The sequence below is a fragment of the Saccopteryx leptura genome, chromosome 1 (assembly GCF_036850995.1).
Source record: "Saccopteryx leptura isolate mSacLep1 chromosome 1, mSacLep1_pri_phased_curated, whole genome shotgun sequence".
Classification (NCBI taxonomy): domain Eukaryota; kingdom Metazoa; phylum Chordata; class Mammalia; order Chiroptera; family Emballonuridae; genus Saccopteryx; species Saccopteryx leptura.
The window spans coordinates 56,417,282-56,429,693 of NC_089503.1; the positions used below are offsets into that span (position 1 = coordinate 56,417,282).

The window sequence follows — 12,412 nt, forward strand, 5'->3', positions numbered from 1 at the left end:
CCTCCCGCAGCCAAGGCTCCATTGGAGCAAAGATGGCCCGGGCGCTAGGGATGGCTCCTTGGCCTCTGCCCCAGGTGCTAGAGTGGCTCTGGTCACGGCAGAGCGACGCCCCGGAGGGGCAGAGCATCGCCCCCTGGTGGGCAGAGCGTCGCCCCTGGTGGGCGTGCCGGGTGGATCCCGGTCAGGCGCATGCAGGAGTCTGTCTGACTGTCTCTCCCCATTTCCAGCTTCAGAAAAATACAGAAAAAAAAAAAAGATCTTAAACAACAATGGATGGACACAATGAGCACCTAAATAAAGATAAGAAACATCAAAAACGACATTGAAAAAATACAGAAGAACCAGTCAGAAACGACAAATACAATGTCACAAATGAAGACAACACTATAAGAAATTAAAAGCAGGCTGGATGAAGAAGAGGATCAAATCAGCGAATTAGAAGACAAAATAAACAAAAGCATGGAAGTGGAGCAGGAAAAAGAAAAGAGACTCAAAAACTCTTAGGAAACTTTAAGAAAGCTCTGTGACAACATAAAGAGAAACAACATCCGCATCATAGGGGTTCCTAAAGAACAAGAAAAAGAATGAGAGAGCCTGTTTGAAGAAATCATAGCTGAAAACTTCCCTAAATTGATGAAGAAAAAGGTCACACAAGTTCAAGAAGCACAGAGAATTCCATTAAAGAGAATCCCAAAGAAACCTACACCAAGACACATCATAATTAAAATACCAAAGCTAAGAGATAAAAAAAAAATATATTAAGAGCTGCAAGAGAAAAAAAGTCAATCATCTACAAAGGAGCCTCCATAAGGATGACATGCAACTTCAAAACAGAAACACTTTAGGCCAGAAGGGAATGGCAAGAAATATATAAAGTAATGCAAAACAAGAGCCTACAACCAAGACTTCTTTATGCAGAAAAGATATCATTTAAAATTGAAAGAGAAATAAAAAGCTTCCAGACAAAAGAAAAAAAAAACTCAAGGAATTCATTACAACCAAACCAATGCTGCAAGACATGTTAAACAGAACCAATGGGGGGAAAAATATAGTAAAAGAGGAATTAGATTTAAAGAATAAAATGGCAATAAACTACATATCAATAACCTTAAATGTAAATAAATTAAATGATCCATTCAAAAGACACAGGGTAGCTACATGGATAAGAAAACAGGACCCATATATATGCTGTCTACAAGAGACACACCCCAAAACAAAAGATACAAATAGACTGAAAGTAAACAGTTGGAAAAAAATATTTCATGCAAATGGAAATGAAAGAAAGCCTGGGGTAGCAATACTTGTATCTGAAAAAATAGACTTTAAAACAAAGGCTATAGTAAGAGATAAAGAAGGTCACTATATAATGATAAAGGGAGCAATCCAACAGGAAAATATAAGTATTATAAATATCTATGTACCTAATATAGGAGCACCTAAATATATAAAGCACACTTTGATGAACATAAATAGCAAGACCAACAGCAATACTATAATAGTAAGGGATTTCAATTTCAATATCCACTAACATCACTAGATAGATCATCAAGGAAAAAAATTAACAAAGAAACAGCAGATTTAAAGGACACACTAGATCAACTTGATTTAATAGATATATTCAAAACCTTTTACCCTAAAGCAGCATAATATATATTCTTTTCAAGTGCTTATAGTACATTCCCTAGGACAGACCACATGATAAGGCATAAAAGGGGTCTCCACAAATTTAAGAACATTGAAATCATATCAAACATATTCTCTGATCACAATGTCATAAACTAGAAATCAAGTACAACAGAAAAACTGAAAAATACTCAAACACTTAGAAACTAAATAGCATCTTATTAAATAATGAATGGGTTAACAAAGAAACACAAAGAAAGAAAATTATAGGTCAATATGCCTGATAAATGTAGATGCTAAATTCTCCACAAAATATTAGCATACCGGATCCAGCAATACATGAAAAAAATAATACATCATGACTAAATGGGATTTATTCTGGGAAGTCTAGGCTGGTACAAAAGTCACAAATCAATGTGATTCATCACATAAACAAAAGGAAGTAGAAAAACCACATGATAATATCAACAGATGCAGAAAAAGCATTTGATAAAATCCAGCACCCATTCATGATCAAAACTCTGAGCAAAGTGGGAATACAGGAAACATACCTCAACATGACAAAGGCCATCTATGATAAATCCACAGACAACATCATGATCAGTGGGCAAAAATTAAAAGCAATCCCTTTAAGATCAGGAACAAGGAAGGGGTGCCTCTTTTCACTACTCTTATTCAATATAGTTCTAGAAGTCCTAGCCACAGCAATCAGACAATATGAAGAAATAAAAGGCATCCAAATTGGAAAAGAAGTAAAACTATCATTATTTGTAGATGATATGAAACTGTACATAAAAAACCCTAAAGTCTCAGTCAAAAAACTACTGGACCTGATAAATGAATTTGGAAAGGTGGCTCGGTATAAAATTAATACTCAGAAATCAGAGGCATTTTTATACACCAACAAAGAGAAATTATAGAAACAATCCCCTTCACTATTGCAACAAAAAAAATAAAGTATCTAGGAGTAAATTTAACCAAGGAGATTAAAGACTTGTACTTGGAGATTTATAAAACATTAATTTTAAAAAAAGATAAAAACAGGAAGATACAGACAAGTAGAAGCATATACCGTGTTCGTGGATAGGAAGAATAAACATCATTAAAATGTCTATATTACCCAAAGCAATTTATAAATTCAATGCAATACCAATTAAAATACCAATGACATACTTCAAAGATATAGATCACATATTCCAAAAATTTATATGGAACCAAAAGAGAATACGAATAGCCTCAGCAATCTTAAAAAAGAAAAGTGAAGTGGGAGGTATCACACTTCCTGATACCAAGTTATACTACAAGGCCACTGTACTCAAAGCAGCCTGGTACTGGCATAAGAACTGGCATATAGATCAATGCAACAGAACAGAGAATCCAGAAATAAACCTACACTTTTATGGACAATTGGTATTTCACAAAGCAGTTGAGAGCATACAAAGGAGTAAGGACAACCTCTTTAACAAATGGTGTTGGGAAAATTGGACAGCTACATGCAAAAAAATGAAACTAGACCACCAACTTACACCATACACAAAGATAAACTCAAAATTGATAAAAGACTTAAATGTAAGTCATGAAACCATAAGCATCGTTGAAGAAAACACAGGCAGTAAGTTCTCTGACATCTCTCACAGCAATATATCAATATTTGCTGATTTATCTCCACGGGTAAGTGAAATAAAGAACAGGATAAACAAATGGAACTATAAAAAACTAAAAAGCTTTTGCACAGCTAAAGACAGTATGAACAGAATAAAAAGACAAACCACACAATGGGAGAACATATTCGACAATACTTCTAATAAGGAGTTAATATCAAAAATTTATGAAGAACTTGTAAAACTCAACAGCAGGAAGATAAACAATCCAATCAAAAAATGGGCAAAAGAAATGAATAAACACTTCTCCAAAAAGGACATACAGATAGCCTATAGGCAGATGAAAAAATGTTCAAAATCACTAATCATTAGAGAAATGCAAATTAAAACCACAATGAGATATCACCTCAAACCAGTCAGAATGTCACTCATTAAATAACAACACAGAATAAGGCTGGCGAGGATGTGGAGAAAAGGGAATCCTCCTGCACTGCTGGTGGGAATACTGACTAGTGCAGCCACTGTGGAAAACAGTATAAAGATTCCTCAAAAAATTAAAAATGGAACTTCTTTTTGACCCAGCCATCCCACTTTTAGAAATATATACCAAGAACACCATATCACTAATTCAAAAGAAGAAATGTACCCCCATGTTTATGGCAGCATTTATAATAGCCAAGATCTGGAAACAGCCCAAGTGAAACTCAGTGTATGAGTGCATTAAAAAGCTATGATACAGCCTGACCAGGCGGTGGCACAGTGGATAGAGCACTGAACTGGGATCTGGAGGACCCAGGTTCGAGACCCCAAGGTCACCAGCTTGAGCACAGGCTCATCTGGTTTCGGAAAGGCTCACCAGCTTGAGCCCAAGGTCGCTGGCTGGAGCAAGGCATCACCTAGTCTACTGTAGTCCCCCAGTCAAGGCACATATGAGAAAGCAACTAATGAAAAACTAAAAAGCCGCAACGAAGAATTGATGTTTCTCATCTCTCTCCCTTTCTGTCTATCTGTCCCTATCTGTTCCTCTCTATGACTGTCTGTCACCACACACACAAAAAAAGGTATGGTACATATATATAATGGAATACTATGGGGCCATGAAGAAGAAGGAAATCTTACCTTTTGCAACCTGAAAACTATTAGGTTAAGTGAAATAAGCCAGGCAGAGAAAGAAAAATATATGGAATATTTCCTCTATATCTTTGAAGTATGCCATTGGTATTTTCATAGGAATTGCATTGAATCTATATATTGCTTTGGGTAATATAGACATTTTAATGATGTTTATTCTTCCTATCCATGAACACCGTATATGCTTCCACTTGTTTGTATCTTCCTGTTTTTGTCTTTTTTTAAATTAATGTTTTATAAATCTCCAAGTACAAGTCTTTAATCTCCTTGGTTAAATTTACTCCTAGGAACTTTATTTTTTGTTGTTGCAATAGTGAAGGGGATTGTTTCTTTCATTTCTTTTTCTGACAGTTTATTTTCAGTGTATAAAAACGCCACTGATATCTGAATCTTAATTTTATATCCTGCCACCTTGCCAAATTCATTTATTAGGTCTAATAGTTTTTTTGCCTAAAACTTTAGGGTTTTCTCTGTACAGTATCATGTCTTCAGCAAATCATAGTTTTACTTCTTCTTTTCCAACTTGGATGCCTTTTATTTCTTCGTCTTGTCTGATTGCTGTGGCTAGGACTTCCAGAACTATGTTTAATAAAAGTGGTGAAAGGGGGCACCCCACCTTGTTCCTGATCTTAAGGGGATTGCTTTTAATTTTTTCCCATTGAGTATGTTACCTGTGGGTTTGTCATAGATGGCCTTTATCATGGTGAGGTATGTTTCCTGTATTCCCGCGTTGCTGAGAGTTTTGATCATGAATGGGTGCTTCTGATCATGCTGTGAGTTTTGATCGTGAATGGATTGTATCAAATGCTTTTTCTGCATCTATTGAGATTACCATGTGATTTTTGTCCTTCCTTTTTTTGATGTGATTAATCACATTGGTTGATCTGTGAATATTGTACCTCCCCAGAATAAAACCCTCTTGATCATGATGTATGCTTTTTTAATGTATTGCTGGAATCGGTTTGCTAATATTTTGTTGAGAATTTTAGCATCTAGGTTCATAAAAGATATTGGTCTATAATTTTATTTCTTTGTAGCGTCTTTATCTGGTTTTGGAAAGAGGATTATGCTTGCCTCATAGGTGTTTGAAGTCTTCCCTCCTCTTGAATTTTTTCAAATAGCTTGAGAGGAATAGGTGTTAATTCTTCTTTGAATATCTGGTAAAATTTGCCTGTGAAGCCATCTGGTCCAGGACTTTTGTTTGTTGGGAGTTTTTTTTATAACTATTTCAATTTCATTTGTTGTCATCAGCCTATTTAGGTTTTCCGATTTTTCCAGACTAATTTTTGAAAGATTGTATGTTTCAAGAAATTTATCCATTTCACCTATGTTGTCCAGTTTTTTGGCATATACATCTTCATAGTATTTTCTTACAATCCTTTGTATTTCTACAGTGTCAGTTGTTACTTCTGCACTTTCATTTTTTATTTTATTTGAGTCCTGTGACTTTTTTTCTTGGTGAATCTGGTTAAAGGTTCATCAATCTTACTTACCTTTTCAAAGAACCAGCTCTCGGTTTCAGTGATTTTCTGTATTTTTTTTTTAGCTTCTATGTCATTTATTTCCGCTCTGATCTTCATTATGTCCTTCCTTCTACTTCCTTTGGGCTTTAATATTCTTTAGTTATTTTTAACGAGGGGTTAAGTTATTTATTTGAACTTTTTTCTTGCTCTTAAGGTATGCCTATAGTACTATGAACTTCCCTCTCAGAACTCCTTTGCTCTATCCCATTAATTTTGAGTTGTTGTATGTTTGTTTTCATTTGTTTCAAGAAAACTTTTGATTTCTTCCTTGATCTCACTGTTAATCCATTCGTTATTTAATAACATTCTAATAGTTAGACTCCAAGTGTTTAAATGTTTTTCAGTTTTTCTACTATAGTTGATTTCAGTTTCATGCCATTGTGATCAGAGAAGATGCTTGATATAATTTCACTCTTCTTAAATGTACTGAGACTTATTTTGTGTCCTAACATGTGATCTATCCTAGAGAATGTACATGAGCACTTGAAAAGAATGTATATTCTGCTGCTTTGGGATGAAAGGGTCTCAGATATCTATTAAATCCAGTGGATCCAGTGTGTTATTTAAGGCCGCTGTTTCTTTGTTCATTTTCTGTCTGGAGGATCTATCCCTTGCTGTTAGTGGGGTATTAAAGTCCCCTACTATTATAGTGTTGCTGTTGATCTTGCCCTTTATTTCCATCAAAATCTGCTTCATACATTTGGTGCTCCTATATTAGGTGCATAGATATTTTTATTGGTTATATCTTCCTTCATCATTATGTAGTGATCTTCTTTATCCCTTCTTTAGCCTTTGTTTTAAAGTCCATTTTGTCTGATGTAAGTATTGCTACCCCAGCTTTGTTTTCATTGCCATTTGCATGAAATATTTTTTTCCATTCCTTCACTTTCAGTCTATGTGTATCTTTTTTTCTGAGGTGCGTCTCTTGTAAACAACATATGTACGGGTCCTGTTTTCCTAACCATGCAGCTAGCTTGTGTCTTTTGATTGGAGCATTTAATCTATTTACATTTAAGGTTATTACTGATATGTAGTTGTTTATTGCCATTTTATTCTTTAAATCTACATTCCTCTTTTTCTAGATTTTTTTTCCTTTCCTCTATTTACAACAGGTCCCTTACATTTCTTACAGTATTGGTTTGGTTGTAATGAATTCCATGAGTTGTTTTGTTGTGGGTTTTTTTTTGTCTGGGAAGCTTTTTATTTCTCATTCTATTTTAAAAGATAGCCTTGCTAGATAAAGAAGTCTTGGTTATAGGTTCTTGTGCATCTCTCTGAATATTTCTTGCCAATCTCTTCTGGCCTCGAGTTTTTCTGTTGAGAAGTTAAATTTCATTCTTATGGGGTCTCCTCTCTAGGTAATTAACTGCTTTTTTTCTTGCTGCTTTTAGTGTTCTTTCTTTGTCTCTTAATTTTTGTATTTTAATTATGTGTCTTGGTGTTGGCCTTTTTGGGTTCATCCTTAATGGAATTCTGTGCTTCTTCATCTCAGTGTGACTTTTTTCTTCATCAATTTAGGGAAATTTTCAGCTATGATTTCTTCAAACAGTTTATCTATCCCTTGTTCTTTCTCTTATCCTTCAGGAGCCCCTATGATGCAGATGTTGTTTCTCTGCATGTTGTCACATAGCTCTCTTAGAATTTTCTCTGACTTTTTGAGCCTTTTTTCTTTTTCCTTCTCTGCTTCTGTGTTTTCGTTTATCTTGTCCTCTAAATCACTGATTTGGTCCTCTGCTTCATCCAGCCTGCTGTTAATGCCTTCTAGTGCAGTCTTCATTTGTGATATTGTATTTCTCATTTCCGACTGATTCTTTTTTATGATCTCAATGTCCTTTTTGATGCTCGCTATCTTTTTATTTAGTTGTTTGTTATGTCCATCCATTGTTGCTCTAAGATCCTTGAGCACCCTGAAAATCATTGTTTTACACTCTGATTCTGGTAGTTTGGTTACTTCCATCTCATTCAGTTCTTTTTCTGGGGATTTCTCTTGTTGATTCCTTTGTATTGCATTTCTCTGTCTTCCTATTTTGTCTGTGTATAGACTCTTCCTTTGGGTGTGCTGTTTGTGTAGCTAGCTGAGCCTAGGGTTGGTGTGGTCTGCCTTCAGCTTCCAGTTGTGTTGTTTCTGTATCTTCTTGGGTTGGCATCAGCTGTTGTTTGTAATCCACTGTGGGCTCTTGTCTGCAGCTACTGTTCTTTTTGCTGTTTCAGCATTTTCTGTGCCTTAGCTGGGTCAGATGTGAGGAGCCCTTCCTTAAGATACCACTGTAACAAGAGTTGTTGGGTCCTAAACTGATGCTCTCCGCTTCTGGCCACTGGATGTCCCAGCCCTGGACCTGGCTGGCAGGAACCTACCGTAGACCACTGGGGTCACTGCCTATGGCCCTTAACAACATTCTTGGAGCCAGAAGCAATCCAGAGTTTGTGACTTCCTCTGTTGGTCCCAGCTGCCATTGTAAATATCAGCTGCACTTTTAGGCTGGCTTTTATCTACTCTTGGCCTGGGGAAAGTCCGATTAAATGTTCAAGTTCCCGAGTCCTGCTTTCTGCCACCTCTTACAGTTGGCTGCTTGTTGGGCCAGCAAGGTAATTCAGGGATTAGGAAGGTTAGCGGGTGTGGCTTGCCCCTTGGCCTCAGGTGTCATTCTATCCAAGTTTTTTTTTTCAGATCTCAGTTGGGTGTGGCCACGGGAGTCCAGTAGGTGTGGCCTCTGAGATCCTTTGTGTTCTGCTCACTGCCAGGCGCCGGCACACCAGCCGCCGCTGCCAATACTCCACCAGCCTGACCTCCAGCAAGCACTCACCAGTGTGGAGGGGCTGTGCAGCTCAGTCCCCAGCACCCAAAACTTGTGTGCCTGACATACCCCCCGCTTCTGAGTGAACCTTTGCCCTGACAAGCAGGAGAGACTCCAGTGGGTGGGGTAATTGCCTCCCTTTGCTGGTGCTGCAAAAAGAGGCCGCTTCTCCCAGAAAAAATGGCCACCTTAGTTTTGGGAAATGATTCAGCACAGGGGTGGCCGTCCCCCACAGTGTCTCTCCTTGAGCCTCTGAGTTTACACTCTCCTCTTGCAACTCCAGTCTTTTCAGCTCTCCCTGCCACTGGAGCCCCAGGTAAGTTGCTGTGAAGGTTTTCTGAGCTAGCCCTTTAAAATGGAGCCTGAGTCTGAGAGTTCTGTCTCTTTTTCACAAACAGTAACCCCATTCTTTTCACCACCCAATTCTGTCTGGGCACCTCTTCTAGGCTCTAGGGTTCTAAACTGGGGCTTCAGGCCTGGGTCTGAGGATCCACACCCCTCAGTGCCATTCTCCTCACAGTGAGGGTCCTTGTGGACCCTCTACCACCACTCGCTCCTGGGAGCGGGGCAGCCCTCTTCGTCCAATCCCTTCCTACCAGTTTCGTTGTGGCCTCTTCTGTGAACCTTGGTTATAGACTTCTCTTCGTTTAGTCCTATGTTGGTTTTTCAAGATGACTGTTCTTAAATTAAGCTGTAATCCAATTTGGTCTTGGGAGGTGGTAGTTTAAACGTCCACCTACTCTGTCCCCATCTTCTGAACTTCTTGTATATCCTACCATTTTTTAAAGGATTCTATTTACTGATTTTACAGAGGCCAGAGTAGGGCGGAGTAGTGAGAAGTATCAAGTCATAGTTGCTTCACTTTAGTTGTTCACTGATTGCTTGTAGTATGTGTCTTGACCCAGGAAGCCCAGGGTTTCGAATCAGTGACTGCAGCATTCCACATTGACACTCAATCCATTGTGCTACCACAGGCCAGGCTCATACTACCATTTTAATTCTATTTTCTTTTCAGAAACCTAGAAAAGCTTCCTACCTGTGACACATCCTAGCTTTCACCTACTAATTCATTCTCCCGGCCAAAGCCGTATTTTCCTATACCAAACCTTAATGTGTTTGTTCCATCAAAAAAACTTACTTGACACTCACTGCATAAAACCAAACCCTATCTCTGATCTGTCATACAGGCCGTTCTTCCAAAATAGAAGCTTTTCCATAAGCTATATTTTCAAAAAACTATTCTATAACTCATTTCTGGCTTCACTTCTTCTGTGAATCACTTTGAAGGTTTGAGGTTAGAATTTTATCTCACCATTCACTGAAAGGATTCTCTAGACGTTTGCATACTTTCAAATGAATGAGCATCCTAACACATTTTTGTGTTGTCCTAAATTACCATGACTATTCACTACTATTTTTTTCAAGTAAAGATTATTACAATTGTGTATATGTAAAAAAAGTTAAATGTCTTCTACATGGCTTAGACCAGGGGTCCCCAAACTTTTTACACAGGGGGCCAGTTCACTGTCCCTCAGACCACTGGAGGGCCAGACTATAAAAAAAACTATGAACAAATCCCTATGCACACTGCACATATCTTATTTTAAAGTAAAAAAAAAAAAAAAAAACGGGAACAAATACAATATTTAAAATAAAGAACAAGTAAATTTAAATCAACAAACTGACCAGTATTTCAATGGGAACTATGCTCCTCTCACTGACCACCAATGAAAGAGGTGCCCCTTCCAGAAGTGCGGCAGGGGCCGGATAAATGGCCTCAGGGGACCGCATGTGGCCCGCGGGCCGTAGTTTGGGGACCCTGGCTTAGACTAAAACATATTCAAGGGCACAAATCACATCTCTTCTTTCCTTTGTAATTTCTATTTTAGTGCCCTTCTGCTTACCAATAGCTATGAAAAGTCTCTTCACCTATCTCACGTGAAATCAAGTGAGAGATCAAGTGAGAGATTCACAAACAGTAACTTCCCTTCCTAAGATTCAACTCTTAGTACTAGATTTAGGCACAAGTTTTTCTACCTACCTCATCTTTGCTGGAATACTCTACTATTTCTGTGCATAGGTTGCTGCATTTGATCGTTCCCAGGTTCTGCTGGTTGCTCTTCCGATTACAGGAATCTTTGTAGAGCATGTATGGGGTACCTGTCTCTGTCTGAGATTCAATGATGGCATACCAAAGCTGTTGAGCTTTTATAACTTTGCGGACACGACCCTGTTTCTCATAACTGAAAGACAAACCCAATACTGTTTTAATATTCTCTAAGAAAAACTATTACAGAGACCATGAAAGAAAACATTAAAATATATTTCAAAAACTCTTAAATATTTTACTAAATTTTGTTAAGGAAAAAAATAAGGTATATGATATTCCTTTTACTCTTAAAGCCATAGAAAAACACCAGGCAACTTTAAATCCTTAAAATATACCCCAATCCCACTAAATATTACCTTCCGTAAGAAAAAGGAGCAAAACCTAAAGTAGTCAAATTGTGCGATTATGCTCAAGTAGTACTACTGTGCTATTATTTAATGAACTATTGACATATACTATCCTAGCTGATCTTGATTCCTGTGTGCAATATAAAGCACAACTTTATCAAGTGTACCACACAACAAAGCAAAATAACAATCCTGCCCACTCTTTGACATCATTTTTAAAAGCATTAATTGAAAACTCATGCAAATATTTATACATCCCAAACTTTAAAGATGGAAACCAAAATCTTGACAAAGATGCACAAAGAAAATCTGACCAAAATAAAATTATTAATCACATTCTCGCCTCAATGTTTCCAAATATTCCTAGAAACTGGTTAATGAATGATAGAGTTTTAAAATGTGGATCCCCCAAATAAGAGAAAAACATGTAAAATATTATTACTTTCATATGTTTTTCATACCTTTCATATAGCTTCTCAAATTCCTCTCCCCAGACCTCATCCAGACCAGGACACTCGTTTGGACACATCAAAGACCAGTCCTGAAGAACAGTACCACCCATGAGAAACTTTAAGTAACCAAACATATATATTCTATTAGTAACACTATAAGGGATAGGGTGCCTTCCATAAACTGCTTTGGAAACCTGCTGTACAAATGATAATTTTAGACTCAGGCCCAAACATCTAGTTCTGCCTGTTTGTATACAACCTTTTAAGCATGTAGGTCAGACAGCATCTATTTTGCAGAATAAAAATCCAAGAAGGCAGGAATAGCATCTTTTAACTGGTTAAAATTGTCTTCCATAGCAAAACACATAGGTGGACTCTTCCTAAGCATGATTTAAGAGAATGAAAAGAAAGCTTATATGAATTGAGCCATTATTACAAATAGGTGCCTATCTCTTACCTGATTAGTCTCTACTCGTTTCATAAAGAGATCCGGAATCCAAAGGGCAAAGAAAAGGTCCCTGGCACGCTGTTCTTCCTTCCCCGTGTTCTTCTTTAAATCAAGAAACTCAAAGATGTCTAAATGCCAAGGCTCCAGGTAAATAGCAAATGCCCCAGGTCGCTAATGGTAAATAATCATTATTCTTTTAAGAATCAGAATGAAACAAAGAGACTTCACATATTCCAAAACATCTTTGTTTATATTATCTCCTTGGATCTTCACTACAATTAATGAATTAGTAAAATAATACAAAAAGTACTATAAAAATATATAGTAATATTTTTCTTACAATTCTAAGAGTAAAAAAGAGCACTTAACAAGAAGAAAATGT

General features: G+C 37.2%; 1 protein-coding gene across 1 annotated transcript in view; it reads right to left on the reverse strand.

The window, feature by feature from the left end:
* The window catches only part of RRM1 (ribonucleotide reductase catalytic subunit M1), a 72,624-nt gene that overhangs the window by 29,869 nt on the left and 30,343 nt on the right, over positions 1–12,412 (reverse strand). Inside the window, exons 10-12 of the mRNA XM_066367043.1 lie at positions 12,040–12,201; positions 11,592–11,671; positions 10,715–10,916 (exon numbers count right to left, since the gene is read on the reverse strand). Of these exons, the coding sequence (XP_066223140.1) occupies positions 10,715–10,916; positions 11,592–11,671; positions 12,040–12,201 (444 nt within the window). The remainder of the gene's footprint in view (positions 1–10,714; positions 10,917–11,591; positions 11,672–12,039; positions 12,202–12,412) is intronic.